Consider the following 21,379-nt stretch of genomic DNA (forward strand, 5'->3'; position numbering starts at 1 on the left):
TGGAACCTAAAATCAAATTTCCTGACTCTTCTTATGACCCTACGGTGTCTATACATTAGTTAATCTAAAATCTAGAGATATTGTGATAATAAAATACTTCCCTTGGATATTAATGACAATTTCTTTTGAAATAACATAATGATATTTTTGTGGGAAACATTTCCTAAAAATTACACTTGTTGCTAATGCTTTAAAAAACTGAGTTTTGTGTATGTATTCAGAATTAAATTTTCTTGCTACCTTAAGTAACAAGTGTGAACTGGAGGAGATGAAAATACTTCCATTGACAGTCACAACTAACTACTTTACACACCAGAGCCACGCCTCTGAGATCTGAAACATTCATTTCAACATTTGGCAACATGTAACTGTCTCGATACTGTGAAGTCCTGCACAGTTTGCTATGGGCAAGAGACCTGCCGTTACACAAGCCTGTGGATCGACTGGTCTTGGTAGAATCTTATTTTAAGACTCTTTAAAGCACTGATTTATGCACAATTGATCTGATCAGCCAGGCAGTCAATGTGATTTATTAGCTAAGATGGCCAAAACCCTTTTTTCTCCTTTTTCATGCAGTAGTAATTCACCTCATTAGAGGTGGAATCATTATAGGAAGCTACTGAGAAATAAGAAGTTGAAACTGCTGGCCTGACTCCTTATTTCCCCCCCATCTATGGATCCACCAAATAGTAATAGCTAGACACTAAGACCAGAGCTGCTGTGCACACATGTAGAAGCCACTGTACTAGAGACAGATGGAGCAGATCAGAGAAGATTCTAATATTCTTCCACTCTGAAACATTTCCAGATATCAAATTCATTCATTTAGCTTCATGAGAAACTCATTCATTTAGTTTCTAGCAGGTATTTTTTGTTTATTTAACTACAGTAAGACAAATGACTTGTATTACTTTGTAATTATGGTGCCTAACTAAACATAAGACTAACAATATGTATAACAAGAGTTGAAAACCTACAGTGTACATCCAGACGTGTGTACACAAAAATGTATACATACGCTTACACTCCTAATGTTGCACAAGATCTAGTTGAACAGCCCAAACAGGTCTATCTATGGACAAAATACACATTTGAATTTGCCAAGCACTTATATTTCCTATAATATGTTGGGGAAGGATCTACAGCTCTCATAGGTATACATCAGTACATTTGGTACAAAACTTCCTTCCTCTTGTTAAAGTCTATCTCCCAGTCAGGATACCCTAAGTCCCTACTGATTACTGGCTACCTCCTTAAATTTTATTAACAAATAGTTAGAGAAGTAATGTAACAGAGTAATTTATGTTCATTTCATGAGATAGCTCTACTTTAAAACAGAGTATTACTCAACACCTTCGGGCCCTTCCATGCAATCTTCCACTAGGAGTGCAAGGCCAGGATCCTTAACTCTAGTTGTCCAAACTACGCATTTCCCTTTGACTTGATAGAAGATTCCTCCCTCCCAACACAGTGATTTTGAGAGATATGACCTGCTAATAGCTTCCTTCTATACCTTATCCCTCTCTAAAAGAATGAACACTTCGCCACTTCCCTGCCCACCTCCGACCTGCAAGTATAAAGTCAATAAGAGACTACTTAATATTTCACTATTAAAAGTTTAAAAACCACACATGATTCAGTACAAAAATGTTGAGGAGTAATACATTAATTCACTATACATGTGCTATATAAATTGTGAAAATTTGGATTTAAAAATTCAGATCTACTTAAGCCCAGTTATATAATTTCCATACAGAAGCACATATGGCCACTGTCTTTGAGTCACTCTGACAAATGACTCCTTTAGAATATGCTGAATGAATGCACAGCTTTTAAGCTGAGCACTATTTCAATAACTTTAAAATGCAACAATGAACAAGACAATTTGTAAAATATGTGAATATTTTTATAACTCTTTCAGGAGGTACAGTACAACCTATCCTTATTACCAAATAAGTAATGTCAAATGACAAAATCTTTAGCTATTGTACTAGTTCAAAAGAAATGCAATGTGTGTATGTGCGCATTTGTGCTGTGATATGTACGTCCATGAGTATGCTTACGATCACATATTCAAGACCAGAAATCTTTACTGGAAGGATTCCAGGTGAAAATTTTTCAGTGTCAGAACATCAGTAAGAGGAAATATAATCTAAGATCTGGAGTTCTTATTCTCATCAGACATTTGCTGTTGACCACATAAACTTTTTCTTTAACCTCCTTCTTAATAGAGATTAATCAAAGGCAAGTAGCTTCTCCTGATTTAGGTTTTTGTTTCAAAACTTTGGTTGGATTATTATTTTAATAATTACCTATTTACTGCTACAGTTAAAACTCCATGTTTAAACACATTTTATAATTTACATTATAATTTACATTACATTTAGTATATTACATTATAACTAGTAAATAATGATGTTATTGGCCATTTTGATTTATTTATTATGCCCCCTTCTTGAAATAAAACTTTGCCTATATTATTAATGGTTTAAAAGAATAGTTTCTTTTCCTTTAGCTAATTGTATTTATTAGCAGCAGTTTTGTAAATAGAATAAGACACTCCAGGGAGAATACTGAGCTGGCATATAGTGGCCTTCTTGTTGTTGAAATCATTCACCCTTTGGACTTGTGAACCACAAAGCCCCCACAGCTCAGCAAATCCCAGCGTAGCACATGCCAAGTCCTGTCTTACTGCTTTCACATAGTCCTCACATTCTAACCCCCACCCCAATATTGCTAGATAGCTCAATACTGATGAGCATAGCAACAACTGACATCATAGTTTATGGAATACAGTCCTGCCATCAAGCACATGTTGTTACTATATAAAGAATACAAATTCATCTGAAACTTGGGACTACTTCGGATGAATTTTTAGTTTGAGACCCCAGAGATTCTTAAAATTGTCTTGTGCATTTTCTTTAAAAATTGATATATAGTTTAGTCATTCTCAGTGGGCTTCTGCATCAGTTTAAACAGTGAGTGTACAATCTCCGCCTAGTTAAACTACACGTTTACATGGCGAGAGTACCAATGAGTATGTTTCATCAGACATTTCTGGAAGCTCTCTGGCCAATAGGAATGGTTTGAAACTGTTTTCTAATCACTGTTGAAATCACTGATAGTACTGTCTGTCCACACTATGACAGACAAAAGCTGAAATGTATTAAACATAGCAATCCATCATCCTGCAGACGGGAAGCAGGAGCCAGCCGAGTTCAGAGGCAGTGACTACCCGCTGCTTAACAAAGGCTGGAGTCCTGACAGTTCAGTCCCTTCCTTGCTCTTCGCGACCACCCCTCCATCTGAGATGAATGAGTGTAATCAATGAGGGAGAAAGCCTGCTGAGGACCTCAAATTCAAACATTGTTACATTTAAAGTGCTGCTTTTTTTTTTTTTCCTAATCAGAACTTTTGCTTAAACAGTGTTCTCCAACTACAAGAAGATAGGCATTTAAGTGAATGAATGAACAAATGAACTATAGATTCAAGAAGCATATCCTTAGAAAATACTGTCCTGGTATACCATTAAGTTTAGAGAGCTAGCTTTGAAATAAAGCTGTGATCCTAATTCAGAGGAAGTTTTTTTAAAAAGTCACCCAATTAAGGGTAAGTTTACATTGTTTGGAGCAAAGGAATAGCGATGCTCTCTTTGAATGACCAAGAGATTATTTTTAAATAAGCACCAAATACAAATAAAATGCTATTGGCTAAAGTTCAATTTGTTTTGCATACTTGTTTCTAATAAGGACATATGAGCCACAAAATAGCCAAAGGGAGGGAAAAAACCCTCAACTGCTAACAGCACATTAACAAAGTATAGAAACGAAAGACACTTTTCTTTGGATTTCAGCCTTGTCATTTCCAATTTTCTGCTCCTTGGACATGCTTGTATTCAAATTCTGGAACATCTATTCAGCATATCAATCCTAATTAGACAATCTGGGTCTGGAAAGGATGAGAGCTGGGTCATTTGCATAATTTAATCATAAATACTCAGTGATACATATTTCCAAATGCATTTGTACAATTATCTTTTCATCCTTGGGGCAATGGTATTAATATGATTAGGCAATATTTCTGGAAAAAACAGACAAGTATGCACTCTTTTTAACTGCAGCTTAGGGCGATATGAAAAATTAATTAATTTCTGAAGAAAATCAATTTCTCTACGTGACCACATTAGACATTGCTAAACCAAGACTCAGAAACCTCTCTCAATCACTACATTTTATCAGGCTCTTCTAAATTCTGATTAGTATTTGAACAGTTCAATAGAAAAGCTGGTAATGTATCAAAGAGCATCTTAAATTTTGAAGAGATCTTTCTGCCTACTTTCTTTTAGGGCACACCACTCTGCTTTACTTTAATGCATTGTTATTTAACCAGTCAATGAGAAGTCTGTGCTTTTGGTGTGAACTCATCTTGAGTGATCTTTTATTAATGTACATTAACCAATTTCAAGGACAACAGGATAAGGTTACTTTTGAAAGGCTTTCTCAAGAAATGGATTTATATTCATCTAAAATAATCTTAATTCACATGACACTGTTTATTATTAAAAAATTAGATAAACCAAGTCCTCTTAAAATGTACCATTTTCATAAGAAAAACATTATAATATACTTAGTGGAGCTCTAAGAACCCAGGTGGCTAATCTGATTTTTAAAAAAGAGATTCTGCTTTGTATGTTAATTAGTACAAAAGAAAGAAGTCACATTTGTGAGTTTAAATGCACTATTCTTTTCTTTTCAATCAAACGAAAAAGTAGAAATTACTGCATGCAAATATTCAATATTCATTTAATTTGCATAAAGGTGCTTGAACAAATTTTTGATTCTAACAAGCTCATTTTTCATGCGTTTTGTCTTTCATCCTAATCTAGCATCTGTCATTCCTTTTTGAAGTTATTATCGGCCCAATTCCCTCTTGGACATGGTTGCTGGGTGACCGGTATCTTAGCACCCACTTTGACAGGAACAGATGTGAAACTGATCAAGAGATTTCCCAAGGGTACCTGAAATCACAAACAACTTTTGTGAAAAACAAACAGCATTCCTGTCATGGGCCCTTATTTAACCCACTCTCCAAAAAAAAAGAGCAAAAAAGTTTACTCCAGATCAAATATGCCATTTTAATTTTATTTCCTAAGCTTGGAATAAAATACTGTAATTAAATACAATTGTATTATATTTCACAATTTTGAATTTAAGGGATCTGTTCTAAATATCAATAGCTCAAAAATCCAGAGTTTGTTCTGTTTTTGGCTAGATGTTTATAGGTAAATTTCATGGTAAAATGTTTCTATTTCATGCACAATTTCACTAGAGTTTCAAAAAAAAATAAAGGTGGGTTATGATAATTTGGATGACAAGGGTATGTAAGAAGATGAAATTTAGTTTGGTGTCTAAAGGCTTCCTATTTTGAGTATCATGTACAATTCTGTGCAGTAATAAGGATTACTCTACTTTTAGAGGATTGCCTACAAAATAAAACTTCCCCTCTCCTTTCATGCATTTTATAGCAAGAGTTTTTAACATGTCTTTATTTCCAGTTCATGTGGTGTGTAACATCAATCATTATTGGAAAGAGAGCTAGAAAGTGCCTCTGAAAGACAAAAAAGGTCATAGAAACTTCATATCATCACCATTACAAAAGTCAGATTAGGTTGCCTTTTCTGAAATAGATTATTTTTAAGACCAGCACAATGATCTTATGATCTACCTACTTTCCTTCCTTCCATCACAGTTAGAGAGGGTGGAGTGCAATAGCCATGTTAAATCACCATGAAACTAGTTGGGGTAAACTTTTAAATGAAATTAGGTATATAATTAAATATTGGCATTTTATAAATATGGCATCAGGTGATACTAGGAAACAGCCAAAGAACTGATATGATTTTTCATCTTCATTCAAATGATAAGTATAAGGCCAAGGCAGAAAAATTGTTAATTTACAGTGAAAATAAGTGTTTGTGGGTTTTTTGTCACTTAGCAGCCAACAGAAAAAGAATCAACAATGTATGTTTAAAACTCCAAATAGTTTTTCCTAGATGATCATGACTTATGATAGTAAGGAAAGTGGTATACCTTCCACTGGCAATTGTAATATTTTTCCTCTATTCCAAGAATTGATTTAGTATAATTATTATTAGAGACTTTTATGTTTGGTTCTTATTGGGAAATAACCAATAACCACTTATCCAAATGGTTTATTCAATGTTAAGTGAGAAAAGAATAAAAAGTCTGTGGAATTCTTTTTAACTTTTAATTTGAAAAGGAATTTGCTCACCTCAATTTCAAAACCCAATGATGGAATTATTTAACCATCATAATTGTGACAGCATATACATGTGTTGCCTCACCATCTATAAGATGTTTTTGGTGTATACAACATTGAGAGCAAGTCTTTCTATATGGAGAAGTAGGTCTTGATTCTGTAATCTAATGGCAGTCATTTAAAACTGTCAAACAAGTAGAGATGCTATGACCTTACCCATTTATATCAGTTATCCATTTGCATTTATATGACATAGCATAGTACAGAAATGAAGCAAACTACTACACACCTAAATTCTTCTTTATTTGGAACAAATTGTTAACTTCAGCTGTCCAACTTAGGCCCAGTTCATGTAAGTAAAGTGAATCCAGCTAAAATAAAAATATCTTTTATGCATCCAGTTTATCAGTGACCACCTTCATTTATTATTAGTAGTAGCAAAAGCAGCATTCTGGAAACCCTGTCAGGTGGTCCAACTAAAAGCAAAATTAGATACATAACCATTTAAAGTGTGACTCTAAGAAAAATTAAATATATTCCTAGAAAAATCCTTATTTGGAAATGTTATTACAAGGAAAAGGTCCTAAAAAAGTTTCTTCTCCTACTTGGACTGACTCATTAGTAAAGAGAAATTGATTAAAAAGTACAAAATAATTGTTTTTATATCTAATTAAATTTGTGTTTAAACTCCTTAAATCTAGGATATATACATAAAGAGAAGAATTTTGTTTTAAAAAGTAACATTTTAATAGCATGAGAAAACTTAAATAGCTGCAAAATTTTGATGGCACTTTGGCTTAACTGTGAAATACCACTGATGAATAATATTTTTTTAATTTCCTAAGAATAAAAGTACTAAATGTGGTAGCCAAACAGGTGTTAACAGAAAGAAAAATCAAATTTGACCCAGAAGGCTCCAATATTAAGGTTTGAATTGGGATCAGTTCATTCCTTTCCCATGGGGTAACTTGTATAAATGTAATTCTATGGTTTCATAAAAGCAGGTCAAGTTTCTGTCCCTGGGGGTCTTCTGGCAATTTGAAGCATGGAAGCACTGTTCCTGGCTACAAGTTCAAATCTGCATGTACCATACTGTCAACAGTGCGTAAGAAAAAAATCAGTGAACAGCAGACATATATTCATCTTTGATTATAGTACACACTTATCAGAGCATTCTTAGAGGGTAAGAATAAAGGTGTCAGAGATGACAATCATAAAATATTTTGAAACTATTTTCACTTACTTATACTTTCTCCTACCAGAAGATGCAAAAAGTAATGTGAAATACTTGTATTTATGTAAATATCTAAATGCAAAGATGAACTTTTTACCGAATACTGTGTACAAGGTTTTATATTTTGTACAAAGTTTTTTTAATTCCATAAGCTTTAGATGAAGCAGAAACTTCTAAGTCATCACTGTTTTATAAGCGTCTTTCTATGTTGCAAAAAATGTATGCCTGCTTGCACTCTTACCGATGACGTAAGGACTTGACATAGGCCATGGAATTATTGAGAAAGTAATTGATTTCAATTTAACTGGATCTTTACTAGGTGTTTTCAAAGACAATTATAGTCCACTGCAAGAAGTGGTAATACACATCTCCTTATGTAGACCTGCAGATTAACCCACTGACCTCATTCCTAACTCATCTCATTGATGGCAAAGCTTTTAGAACAGTCTCTTTTCCTTTATGTTATGAAATTGTTTTCCTATCATTTATTCACTGATTCTAAAGGATATGCTTGCTCTAAGTGCAAGAAGCAATGAAATAAACCAATAAAAGAAAGAGAGCAAGGGCATCAAGCACATGTAGTGTCATTTAATAATGTACAGATTCTAATACCCAATCGTTTAATATCTATTTTATACAAATAAAATAATTCTTATGCATATATTTTTAAACAGAGAATTTAAAGTACATTATCATTAAAAAGGTTTAGAAAAATTAAGCTGTTTTTAATCACTGTCCTAATAACTATATAGCCTTGCATAATTATATCTAAAATATTTAAGTATAAACTACTTCTTTAACTCTAAAATTAATTCTTTTTTTCTGTTGTATTTCAGTAAAATAGGACCTGTTTATTGATGTATTGTTTCATGTTTTTATGTGTTACAAAAAGGTAAAATTAAAGCCAATTGTATTTTCCTAAGTTATTTGTCCTGTGGCCCTACATCCTACAGGTGTATATGTTATGTTTGCGTGTGTGTGTGTGAATGTATTCCTACACAACACATCTACATGTATGTAAAGGCTTTTCTACCAAATGTACGACAATTATTTAAAGCATAGAGTACAAATGAGCTAATGCTAATACATATAAAAAATATCCACCACAGAGTTCTCTAAACTACTGATAAAAATTTTACACTTGTTGCACACACAAGAACATTCATCCTCATATAAAATGTGTGACAGGTAATATGAAAAATAAAAGTGTTCCAGGTTATTCTTTTAAAATCAAAAGGCACTATTTAACTGTAAGTGCCTAACTCAAGAAGATAATATCATTTTGAAGAATCAAATTAAATAAAAATCCTAAATTTGAAACATAAAATAGAAAGTAATACTGTTGAATGCATCAGTATATTTTAGCAGAACTATGATGGGTTCAAAGATTTGTTACACCTTAAGTGATTTACTTTGTTCATACATAAACAATATGTCTTTAAAATATAAGACTATGAATAAGACAGCCCATTTACTGTTGCTACTAATAAAATATCAGGATACAGTTTAAGATTTTAACAAAATACTCCATCTGCCTGATAAGTGAATGTAATACACTATTTCTTAGTTAACATATTCTAGAGATTTATTTTCATTGCCTTTACTGAAGAAATGACCAGTATCCCTTAAATGGAATTGATAAATATTTACTGCAAATGCTTCTATATGCTTCCATAAAATATCTCCCTTTCAAGTAGTACACTTTCTTTCTTAAGATATATTTTGTTTGCCCTTGAAGAAAAATAAGGTTATTTTTTTTCCTGTTGTAACTGGAAAGGCAATCTAATTATTTACAAACACTTGATACCATACAAATTCAAAGATCATTTAACACTGTGACTTTTTAATACTTCATGTTTACCACTCCATTCATATATGCTAAGAAAACAAAAACATTTCTCAATTATTCGATGTTACCAATCAACATCAACCAGTGTACTATGTGGCCTATTGCAGTATTTGCTTCATGAAAATCATGCTTTAAAAGTATATCCTTTTTTTTTTGTCAAAAATATAGGCTATCTTCAAAATCCACTTCAGGATTCTTAAAGATCTACTTATAGTCAAATCAAAGGATATTTATTTATATTTTTCAAATCATAGAAAATATAATCACCACGTTGTACAACGTTTTCTTCCTATCTAACTGAAATTTTGTAACCTTAGACCAACAGCTCTCCAGTCCCTGGTAACCACCATTCTACTCGCTGCATCTATGAGTTCAACTTTTTTAGATTCCACATGTAAGTGATACCATGCAGTATTTGTCTTTCTGTGCCTGGCTTATTTCACTTTTACTTCCTGCTAGAAAAATGTAATGTATTCCAGGTATTGTATTCAACCTGTACAGTACATTATTATAGATACTTCAGTTAAGCACTCTCTCTCTCTCTGCCTCTCTGTCTCTCTCTCTCTCTCTCTCTCTGTATCTCTCTCTCTGTGTGTCTCTCTCTCAGTATCAATCACTACTCTCTAAAACTTTTTTAAAAAGTAACTGGCTATTCAGTGTGTTGCTGTGCTTGTAGTTTACAACACTTCAATATATTTATAACAACAACAAAAAAAGACCAATTAAACAATGACATAGTGAGATTTCCAGTTTAATGAGTTGTCTCTGACAACTTCCAATCAAGTCACATACATTTAAATGTGCAGAAGAATCCCAGCTTGAAATCCTGGATTAATTCCAAGCCAATTTGGATCAGAAAGCAAAAGGACCACACCTTTAACACAATGCAGTCATTGGCAAATTTAATGTCCAATTTAGACAGAATGAAAGATGATTTTTTAAAAATGGGTGAATTCGAATGCTTTTCTCTTATAAAGGAAATCTATGTCCGAATAAACCAATACATTTTAAATGCATTTGGTTCAAGGTCCTTGACTTTGGATCAAGTGGTGATTTGGGTCATTATATGTGATGTGACATATATTTTTTAATTGGACATTTATCTGCTATTCATTAAATTAATTTTAATTGTATCATTAATTTGAAAAACAATGACCTTTTTATTGATTGTCTAATAACTAATTTATAGTGGATTGAAAATTCTTTTCATTGTCATTTGTACATTTATATATAAAGCTAATCATTAGCTGCCTAAAACTAGCAACAATGGACACACTCTTAACAGATTCTCAGAAACCTCCTTAAAATAAATAGGTATAACAAATAAAGTAATCCACCAGTAATCTAATAATAACTAATTAGTGGACCAAATATAAATATCTTATCCTTGGTATTCTTGTTTTCCAAAGCAATAATTTGGTAAACTAACTATACTATCCTAATGAAGTCATTCCTGTATGTGACATTTGCTAAAAAGCGAATATCAGCAAATAAAAGTTAGTTACAAGACAGCCACAATAGCAAAAATTACTTTTTACTAGAAATATTTTTGGCAGATTGAGAAGAAGGAAACAAGAAATTTGAGCAAAATGTAGGTTTGCACAGAGCCTCTGCTGTGCCTGAGATGTACATATCTGTGCAGATCAGAGCCTTTGCTATTACACTTATCTGAGCTCCATTAGGTGGGCTCTTAATTCATAGTCTTCTTCATTAAAAATTTAATTATTGAACATAACAAACATAATAGAGAAGGGTCTCCTTAATGCAGTCCCAAAGCCTGAAAATATAAGTGTAGTCTTAGCTAGAATATTCAAACTACATATACTATATAAATATATACTACATATAATATGTAGTATTTAGACATACATGTGTACACACACACACACGCACGCAGATATACATCTCTTAAACTGGACAATCACAAAGCATTACCTCAGTAAGAAAATGGCACATGCTGACATATGCTAAGGTCATTCTATTTTTATAACAATTCAAACATAAAATGATAAAACTTTATCTTAATTACATTTTTAAATACCCAAGCCAATAATATCCATTTTTACATTTCCTGTTATTCTAAAGATATATAACTTAATGTGACTTTTTTTTTTTTTTTTTTTTTTTTTGGTGAACAAGCTGAAAAGGAAATACTTGAAAGATAAATTCAAACAAAGTTTAACTTTTTAAAAGAACCAAGTAACAAAACCCTTAAAATAAAAATGTTTAATGAAATCTAGATGACTCACCTGTACCTATTTAGAAGGCATAGTTCAAATTAATTTCTTCAGACAAGGATTCAAAGGGAGACAGTTTACAACCTGTGAGAGTTTAATTTCCCATTATATTTTGCAGTAGTTGTTTTCTACATTGCTAATATAATGCAATCTAGATGACTATTTTACTTGACTGACAAAAGCAATTGTATGAAGCAATTTAGTAAAATAACTTGGAAAGATAAAATAATACTAATTGATAGTTAAAGCACAAATTGTTCTTAAAATAACAACTACTTGGTTGCACATTAAGCTAATTTACTAATGCTACTTATATTCTAAAAACAAAACATCAAATGAGAAACAATAAAGCATATCATGTTTTCATATGCTGGTGAATCACACGTAGTAAATCGCCAAAGACAAGAGTGATTTATGCTCAAATCCTGCCAAGACTTTAGTCAATATAGGGTGTCACATCTCAGGGAGTTGGGGGATGCAGTGAGGCAAAAAGAGGGTGGTTAATATTTGTCCCAGTAATTGACATGAAACTGGAGTGAAATTTAATAGAATAATCCAAAAAAAAGCAGATTTGGACTAAAAAAATGAAGATTTTAAAACTATGTGTCAAATGTGAATACCAGAATTTTTCTAGAGGAAAAAAGCCTGTCGTGTAGTTTATTTTATATAATATTTGAAGCTTCACAAAATAAAATATCATATGTACAAATCAAATTTCTTACATCAGAGCATTAACTAAATGTGGAGTTCAGAAAGTAAAGTATCATCATAACCATGTTCACTTTTGACAAAAATAACTACGATATTGTGAGAGACTAACTCTTAGAAAAACAACAGGTTTGGAAGAGATTATCCAAATAACTCAACAACTTATATCCTGCAGTATAATTTGATTGAACAAACTAAATTCTAGGTTAGAATATTCTTATATTTTATTCACACACTAGTTATTAAAGTGTAATTTGCTAACACTTTTAAAACATACAGAAATAAATTGTGGAACCAAGCAAACTTTCATATTTAAGCTTTAGTCTTCTAATTATGCCCTATTCTTTTTGAAATGATATAAAATGAGACATTAGGCGTTATTGGAAGCATTAATCTACTGTAATACGAAAACTTCAGAGTCTCTCTTCATTTGAAGCAATTCTTTAATTTCTCTGTGCCAAGTATTGTAATTATCTGTTAGAAGTGAATCTATATTTATGTTAAACTTTCTATATCAATGCATAAGTCTGTGTCATTGAAAACCAGGCAACAGGGCAAATGTTAAATAAATATAGACTGGTTCGGTTTGCCATCTTTATTAAAACTCCTAACCAAAAAAAAAAAAAAAAAAAAAATAGAGTCAAGAATTGGAAAATGTTTTGTACTTCTTACACTACAATTTCATTCATGTATTACTACTGAAACATAAAACACTTTCAATATTTTGTCCATGGATGGTATTTTAAGACAAAAGAATTCTGTTTGTGAATATAGGTATGTGCCTATAAAATATATAAGACTAACTGGAATCTACTTAAGTTAAAAACTCCTCAAATCTAGGGTTACTTAGAACCTACATCACAATCTTGTTTGAAAGATCCTGAGACAAAATTATCTTCTTACAATAATGAAAGAAATGAATATTTTAGATAACATAATAAAACAAGGTCACTTTTTAAAAACCTGAATTCGTGGAAAATTGAATCCTAACCCAAATCTACAAAAAGGGAACTGACTCATACAAACAGAGATTTGACCATGTACATAATTACTTTTCTTTTTTTGTTGTTATTTAATGGTAAGCAGTTAATTAACTGACCTCTGTTGCAACAGCCAAGTTCATGCAACTAATGTTTAGTTTTAAAATAATAATTGGAGGAAGCTGATCAAGGACAGACTTTGTCCTTTGACAACTTTTAAATATATGTCCTTACATTTCTTTCATGTTTTGAGACCTTTATTTTTTAGCTTTACATTTCTTTCATGTTTTGAGACCTTTATTTTTTAGCTTTACTGTCTAGCAGGTGATAGTCTCTTTTTCATCTCCTTGTGGTAATGACAGATGGCTTCAACATTTATTCTAGTTTTCATAGATAGCATGCTAATGCAATAGCCCTAAGCAAATTAAATCCACTCGAAGGTTTGCTACTAACTTACTGAGCCACTTTGAGCAAGTTTATGAACCTTACTTTTCTGTAACATCATTTCGGTTCCTCAAAATCCCTGGTATTATTATTCCATGCTATTAAGAGATAGACATAGTTTCTGTAAAAAGCTGAGAGTGCTAAGATTTGATGTTTCTCATTTTATATAAATTATATGTGCATGTATAAATTATATACACACATATATGGGTGTATAGATAGTAATTTTATATAGTTTCCCTTCTTGCTCAGCTTCTCTTATACTCTACATAAATTACTCCCTTAGCCTGTTAAGTAGCTAGAGGAGAAAGAAACCAAAGTGAAATAAATCAATACATCTAGGTGAATAAAAAAGGTTCTTCACAGCAAAGATATAAACTTGACTTGAATGAAAAAAGTAATCATAATTTTATAAATGCAAGATGCAAAACATTTCAAAGCTTTCAAAGGTAAGAAATAAGACAATAATGCTTATAATAATCATTAAAAATAATAATATAGGGTAAACAGTATATTTGGTGAGAGGGAGTTCCATTACAAGTTCTCAATTTCTTCAATCAGTGGCAGAGTTAGGAAAACCAAGGTAGGTATTTGCAACTAAACACCTTCTCAAGTTAATGACTACAATATTGCATGTATTTAAGTTTGAGTAAGCTTTTTTAGTTGATATATGATCAAATTCAATACTAAATCAACAAACTTCCCGCCTTTAACTTAAAAATAACTTGAAATAGGGTTTTAGAGCAACACATGTAATTGCAAATTATTAAGGCCAGGTGACTGAAACATAATTACAGTAGTGATGAGATATTTGTGAAGAGATAAACAGTTCCACTGGATTTAACTTATCTTGGCTCTGCAAGTTTAAACTCCAGATCTGTTGTTAACCTCAGGGGGAAAAAAACTTGAAAAATATTTAGTTAAAAGTTAAAGAATATTCTCCAACCACATGGTGAGGACTTCAAATCTAGGCAAAAATTCAGGGAATAAATCGAGTTTAACATTGATTATAACATTTATTATAATGCAGTCATTGAAGAAAGTTTTCTCCAGTAATTTTTTGTGTTTACGTGTGTGTATGTGAAATGGCCTTTAATTATCTAGTATCTAGTGTGCTGTAAGAAATACATAAAGAGGATACCGAGGAGAGTAGATGTTTGATTATTAAGGAGAAAAAAAAAGTAGCAATTCACCAATTTACTGGATAGGCAGACAATTTTATAACAATCATATCTGAACTAGCTTCAAATTTCACCTAGCTTTCTTCATAACTCCAGAACAATTTTCCTGTCCTGATTCAAATAGTTTTAATATAGATTTGGGGCAAATATTTTATATTCTGCACGACCAAGAACTCCAATTATCTGAGTAAATGACGTTTAGTGATCTTGCTTCCGCGACCCCCACCACCCCCCATCTTTACTGCCACCTGTCCATACTTTTGAGCGCGCGCGCGCACATACACACACACACAAACACACACACACAACATTTACCCCAAAATAGTCGAAGGTTCAAAGCCCAAACACACCCATGTCCCATGGAAGGAAGAGTACCTAAACACGGAAAAGAATTTCTGGCTAGGTCAGGATAGGACATTTGCTGGACTGGAATTCGAATCTTTTTCGTTTCACAGCCTTCCCGGGCACTAACAGAGAAGAAGATTTTCTCCATGGAAAAAAGACCTAGCGCTTTTTCAACACAATGTCCTTCTGGTCTCCTTGCTACACTTCCTTTCCACCTAAGTTTCCCTGTCTCTGCGGGGGCACACACTAACTCCGCTCCTTCTCTCAATCTTCAAACTTATTTGGAGGGTACCGAAGTTTCTGCGCAAATTTTACGCGCAGTTCCCACGTGCCCGCTTCAGGTCTTCAACTTTCCCTATTTTCTTTCTCCCGGAATCTCACTCTGAACTTTTGCCTCTGCGCTTCCTTGCAGAGAACCGTGGGGACAAAGCGGCGCTGTGAAAGGGGGTGGAATGATCATCTCTACCCCGAAACTGACAAGTTGCCCCACTCCCGCCCCCTCTCGGTAGATCCTCCCCCACTGAGCGTTCATTAGCATAAAACTGGTCTGGCTGGGGACCGGTCCCGCCGCCTCCTCCGTGCGCGCGCTTTGCTGGGCTGGGGAAGCCAGGGCACAGAGTATCAGGGCCGCTGAGCATCCCAGTGCAAAGTGTGCACCTGCTCGCTGCTTAAGCTACTAACCTTTAAGAAAAGAAGAGAGAGAAAGACAGAAAGAAAACACACTTTGGAGAGAAAGAGACAGAGAACTCGAAAGAGAGATCGAGAGAGAGCGCACTCCGTGGCTTTCCTTCCTAATCTCTCCAGTTCAGCTTCCATTGAGTCTCGGGCAATCGGTCACCTCCCCCTACCGAAGAAAACCTGCTGGTTGCCCTCGCATCTGCCCCGGGGCCACCGTACCCCTTTATTTCCTTTGCACACGCACTCGCTCACACGCGGACACACGCACACATGCGCGAACACACAGACCCCTCCCCTCGGCTGGCTTCCCCTCCGGGCTTCGGAGCTCAAGTCCCCGGAGCTCATCCCCCGGGATGGACCCGGTCTCTCAGCCTCGCGGGTCATTTCCCTCCCGACCTCAAAGTGCCCTCCTCGGGTGCTGGCCCGCTCCCTCACCTTTCCCAGCGGGACCCTCACCCGGAGCGCGTCTCCCCGCTCCCCGAGCCCTGCGGAGCAGGTCACGACCTCCCCCCGCCCCCGGGACGCCGCTCGGCGCCACAGATCAGCCCTGTCGGTGCCGGGAGGCTGGCCGTGGAACCCAGGTCCTGGGGAGCGCACGAACGCGGGCAGCAGCGCTGAGAGGGGTCTCCAGGCGCCCGCGCGCCCGGGGCAGGGGGCTGTGGCTCCAGCAAAGGCGCCGTCCTCCTCCCTCTCGTCCCTTCCGCCCCGAGGCTCGGCTTTCCCGCATCCCACAGCAGCCCATCCCCGGGACCCAGAGGGCAAGGGGAGGACCCGGCCGAAGAGCGAGGTCTGGGCAGGGTGAGGTGCCAACTTCTCAGGGGATCGGGCGCGGCTGGCGAGCCCCGAGCAGGGAGAGGAGAGGGCCGCGCTCGCCGGGGCGCGCGGCTCGCGGGCGCGCAGAGCGAGCGGCGCCGGGAAAGGAGCGAGGGCAGGGCGAGCAGGCTGGTGGGAAGGGGCGCGGGCGGCGGGGGCTATCCCCCCCCGACTCACCTTGCGTTGGTGCAGTCATTGTAGAGGGTCTCGAAGTCCTTCCTGGAGATGAGTTTGCAGCGGTTCACTCCTGGCTGGATGGCGCCCAGTCCCCTCAGGATGCGAACTTGTTCCACATTGCACACCACCGGCGTGATCTCCAGCCGCTTCAGCTTGGTGTAGACCGTATGCAAGCCCCCCACCAAGTGCTTCAGGAACAGGTCGAAAGCCTGGGGCAGGCAGATCAGCTCGCAGCCCTCCACCGTGAAGGAAGCCACTTTGGCCCCCCTCAGATCCACCATTTTGCACTCATTATTCTGAGGGGTGTTTTCCACTGGGGACGGGGTTGAGTACACGGGTTTCCCGGGGAGGGGGCCGCAGCTGCTGCTGCTACTGCTGCTGCTGCTACTACTGCTGCTGCTGCTGCTGCTGCTGCTGCTACTGCTGCTGCTGCTGCAGCCGGTGCTGGCGTTGATGGGGGTGCTGGAAGCGACGCCGCCGCCAGCGCTGATGCCGCCGCCGCCGCCGCCGCTGCCGTTGCTCGCGGCCGCCAGGTTGGGGTTGCAGTTGCTGCCACCGCCGCCGCCGCCACCGCCGCCTCCGTTGCCGCTGCTGCCGCCGCCGCCTCCGCTGCCGCCGCCGCCGCCGCCGCCGCCGGTAGAGGTGACTGTGGCCGCCGCCGCCGCCGCCGCCGCCGCCGCCGAAGCGATGGGCTCCGGGCGGAACAGAGTTGGCCCAGAGGACGCCGGGGGTCCGATGGAAGGAGCCGGAGACGAAGTCGCCGAAGAGGTGGAGGTGGTGGTGCCAGAGGAGGAAGCAGACGTGGAGATTGGGGGTTGAGGGGGGACCAGCTGGGTCGGAGGGATCAAAGCCGCCGGCACTGCCATGGTCACATATAAGGGGAAACAGACGGAGGAGAAGCGAGAGGAAAAGTTGCCACACACCCCCGGGAGGGGAAGGGGAAAAAAGGGGGGAGAAGGAGCGAGGGGGGCAACAACAACAACTCCGGGAGAGAACGAGAAGGAGAAAGGGAGAGAAGGGGGAGAAAAGGAGGTGAAGGTAATAAAGAGCGAGCGCAAGAGGGGCGAGCACGAGAGGCGCTCTGGAGAGAAACGCACAAAAGTGTCCCGCAAGTCGAAATGCGAGTCCTCTCCGGGGGCTGGGATCGAGGGCTGGTTTGTGTGGGGGGGGGGGGGGGGGGCGGGGAGGGTCGGCTGTTGTTGTGTGGGTCTCGCTCTAGCACAAAGTTAAGGATGAAGGTGAAAAGGAGGAGGTTTGAAGGACTTGGGCTCTCCCTGGCAAGTACATTGATCAAAGATTGAGAGGGGAATGACAGAGAGAAAATGAGCTGAAAAGTGCAGGCTGCCGGCTGGACGAGTTGTTGTTGTCACACGGTGCAGAGGGGAGGAGCTCCGGAAACTTGAAATACCCTTTGAAGCCGCAAAAACCTCACTCACTAGTATTAACCCAAATTATCCAACCAGGAACTCGGAGCAGAGACTCCGAGAGCGCGAGACACTGGAGAGGGAGCGTGCGAGGAAAGGAGGAGGGGAGGGGGAGGATACGGAAAGAAACTGTGGGAGGGACGGAGAGGAAAAGCCGGGGACACAGAAGTGGCGATCGGAAAAGGAGAGGGAGATCATCTACTTCTCTTCTACTACTACCGTTAGATTGCATGTCTCACATTCCATTTCGTCCGCGGGGACTGGTAATTTTTTCCAAAGCTTCTAAACAATCGCCCGCCAACTTAAAGAGGAGCCTGAGCGCTCCGAGCTCTCCTTCCAGGATTTAGGATCCATCTCCACGCGTTTTGGCAATGAGCTAGAAACGAAAACACAGCCCCCACTTCACGATTATTCAGAAATTATTTTGAGGAAAATTCACATGTAAGCAAAGCGTAATGTTCTTTTGCATCTGATTGTTTATTTCTCTACTAAATTATTCATTTATATAAAGATAGTGAAAATTCCAGGACAGTTTTCAAGTGGTGAGAAGAAAGTCAGTCCGAAATCGCTTAAGAATAATGGAAAGCTCTGTATTCAATTCCATATTTCCTAATAGGTTGTGGAAAGAAATGCTTGCCTTGATGTGGATGATTTAGAATAACTTCACTGTCTCCCCAAAAGCCAGTCAGAAATACCTGTTAAACCTAGAGCTATCAAGGAGATAAGGTATCCTTGAAGATTTAGAAAGTGGAAAAAGGTTTTTCTTACCCAAAACTCTATAATTAATTCACCTGTCTTACACAGTAACCAACTATCCTCATGTCCTTTAAGACCCAAAGCCAATTGCTAATGTGTTTTTTGGACAACACGATAGGTTTTTTTTTGTTTTGTTTTGTTTTTTCATGTTTGAAAAGTGCTGCTGTAGTTTTGGAAAGTCCTTTTCAATTTGTCAGTAAATATATGTTTTGTAAATAATGAGAAGAACAAAAACAAAGCTCACTAGTTGACTCGTAAAGACTTGGGTAGCTGTGCTTAAAACAACATGAGGCTGAGTTTAGACTGACTCTATTCCTCCTTTCCTTCCTCTTTCCTTTTCTTTTCTAACTTGTTGCACTGAAGTATTTATTCAAGGATTTTTGACTAACATATGATTTGAATATGGGTCAAATCTATTTGCTGCTCATGTCTCCAAGTATCTTCAATTAGTTAGCCTTTGAACCGGTCCACACATGTTCAGTAAGTTCATAAGATATGAAGCAATGCTTTAGCATTTGACAGATTTTTAAAATAAACTATTAGTAGCAGGTTCACAGGGTTGGGAAATTTTATAATAAAATTTTTGCCATTCTGGTGTTGAAATGATCACATTTCTCTTTATCATTTTAAGCCTTTGAACTCTGTGAATCACAGTGTCAAAAAGTGCAGGAACTGTCTACCGAGAAATAGAAATATGACACTATGGACTAATTAGTGTATGATTATACTAAAATTTTTGGGACATAGCAGTTAAATCAGGAGGCTTTCCTGGGAGATAAGAATTCAGAAAATCGATTGTTGCAGAAAAGTCCATGAACTTCTGCAAGGACAACTAAAGTTTAAACAGTTGTTTGGCCTGGGTAACCAACGTATTGTAATACATTCAGAAATAATTTTTATTAATGTTTCAGTCTTCAAATTTGTTATGGGTAAAAGTAGGAATTCAATATATATCACATACATCAAAACACTTCCTTAAGTATTTTTGCATGTTTTAGAAAATATTACTTTTTTAAGACATACCAAATTACTATTATAATGAGGGGAGGGGAGGAAGAAAGTATTAAGCCCTGAAAAGCTAATTTTATTTTGGAATTCTATGCCTAACTTTAATAAATTTTGATATGGTTTCAAAAGACTAAACTATAGTCTCATTATTTTAAGTTCTAGACCCACAAATGGAAAAATGGGAATTAAATGCCGAGCATCTGCCATTACCATTCTCATTTTTTACATTTCCTTAAACTATCACTCACCCAATACCTGCCACATTCAGAAGCTACAGACAGGAGGTAATGATAGCAGCCTAAGCCATAATCCCACCTTGCTTCGCAGCAAACTCCAAGTTTTCTACTGCAGGGAAACCTTTGCCTCCGAGCACGTGCTCCACTCAGAAGCAGGGCTGAGAGACATTTGCCCCCACCTGAATAAGAGCTCTCCAGCCTTCCTTCTCCTGACCTCAGGTCTCAAAATCAGTTCAGGGAACCACCACTTACCCCTTCAATCAAACAATAGGATTAGAAAAGGCATATAGGACAAATTAAAATATGTAGGAAATAAAAGCCTTGAAAATTTTGAAGGTTTTATCTCTTTTTTTCTTTCCTTTTTTTTTCTTTTTCTTTCTTTCTTTTTGAGAAATGTTGCCAATGAGTAAGGCAAACAGTTATTTAACAACAACAGATAAATCAACTTAGACATTTTGAATTCTCACTCCATTGCATCTTTAGCTTTTAGAGCTTTTGTCTTGCTTGTTTATTGTTTTACATCTCCGCTTGTTTCAGGTCCTCTCCCTCCATCTCATCTTCCCCAACCTTCACTCAATTTGCATAAGCAAAACTCAAAGTACTGTAACTGATATTAGAAAATTCTCCCTGTGTTTTGTGAAGACGTATTGTGCTGAAATCAATAAGACTGTTTAAAATTCAAAGACCTGCAAATCGTTCTGTTTGTCCTTTGATAGGGCCTGTGCTGATTAAAATGCTACCAAGAAAGCTTAATTGCTGCACTAATTAAGAAGTCTTTAATTTCTTTCCTAGGATATCGTTTGAAGCTTAGCTTGTACCAGTTCAGGGAAGGTATTTTCTTCCCTCCCTCTGCCCCCTTCTGGCCCCTCCCCTCCCTTTTCCCCGTCCTCCCTTCCCCCACAACCCCCCCACCCCCCCCGCCCGACAATGAGATCCCTACGAATGGGAACTAACAGAGAGAGTGGTCTCAGGTCTTGCTATCTATTACTTAACAAAAATCGGCACAGGATGCAGAGAGTTCAGTACAGTA

At 37.4% G+C, this 21,379-nt stretch overlaps 1 protein-coding gene across 3 annotated transcripts in view; it reads right to left on the reverse strand.

Annotated features, from left to right (window-relative positions):
- The window catches only part of DACH1 (dachshund family transcription factor 1), a 430,993-nt gene extending 409,868 nt beyond the window's left edge, over positions 1-21,125 (reverse strand). For 2 of the 3 annotated variants that reach the window (XM_055096837.2, XM_034936783.3), the window contains exon 1: positions 16,926-17,937. In XM_055096837.2, the coding sequence (XP_054952812.2) occupies positions 16,926-17,791 (866 nt within the window). In that variant the 5' untranslated portion in view covers positions 17,792-17,937. Of the gene's footprint in view, positions 1-16,925 lie in introns of all 3 variants that reach the window. The other variant, XM_008952797.6, reaches the window with a different exon arrangement.
- Positions 21,126-21,379: the final 254 nt, after the last annotated feature.

This window comes from Pan paniscus, chromosome 14 (assembly GCF_029289425.2).
Source record: "Pan paniscus chromosome 14, NHGRI_mPanPan1-v2.0_pri, whole genome shotgun sequence".
Lineage (NCBI taxonomy): Eukaryota > Metazoa > Chordata > Mammalia > Primates > Hominidae > Pan > Pan paniscus.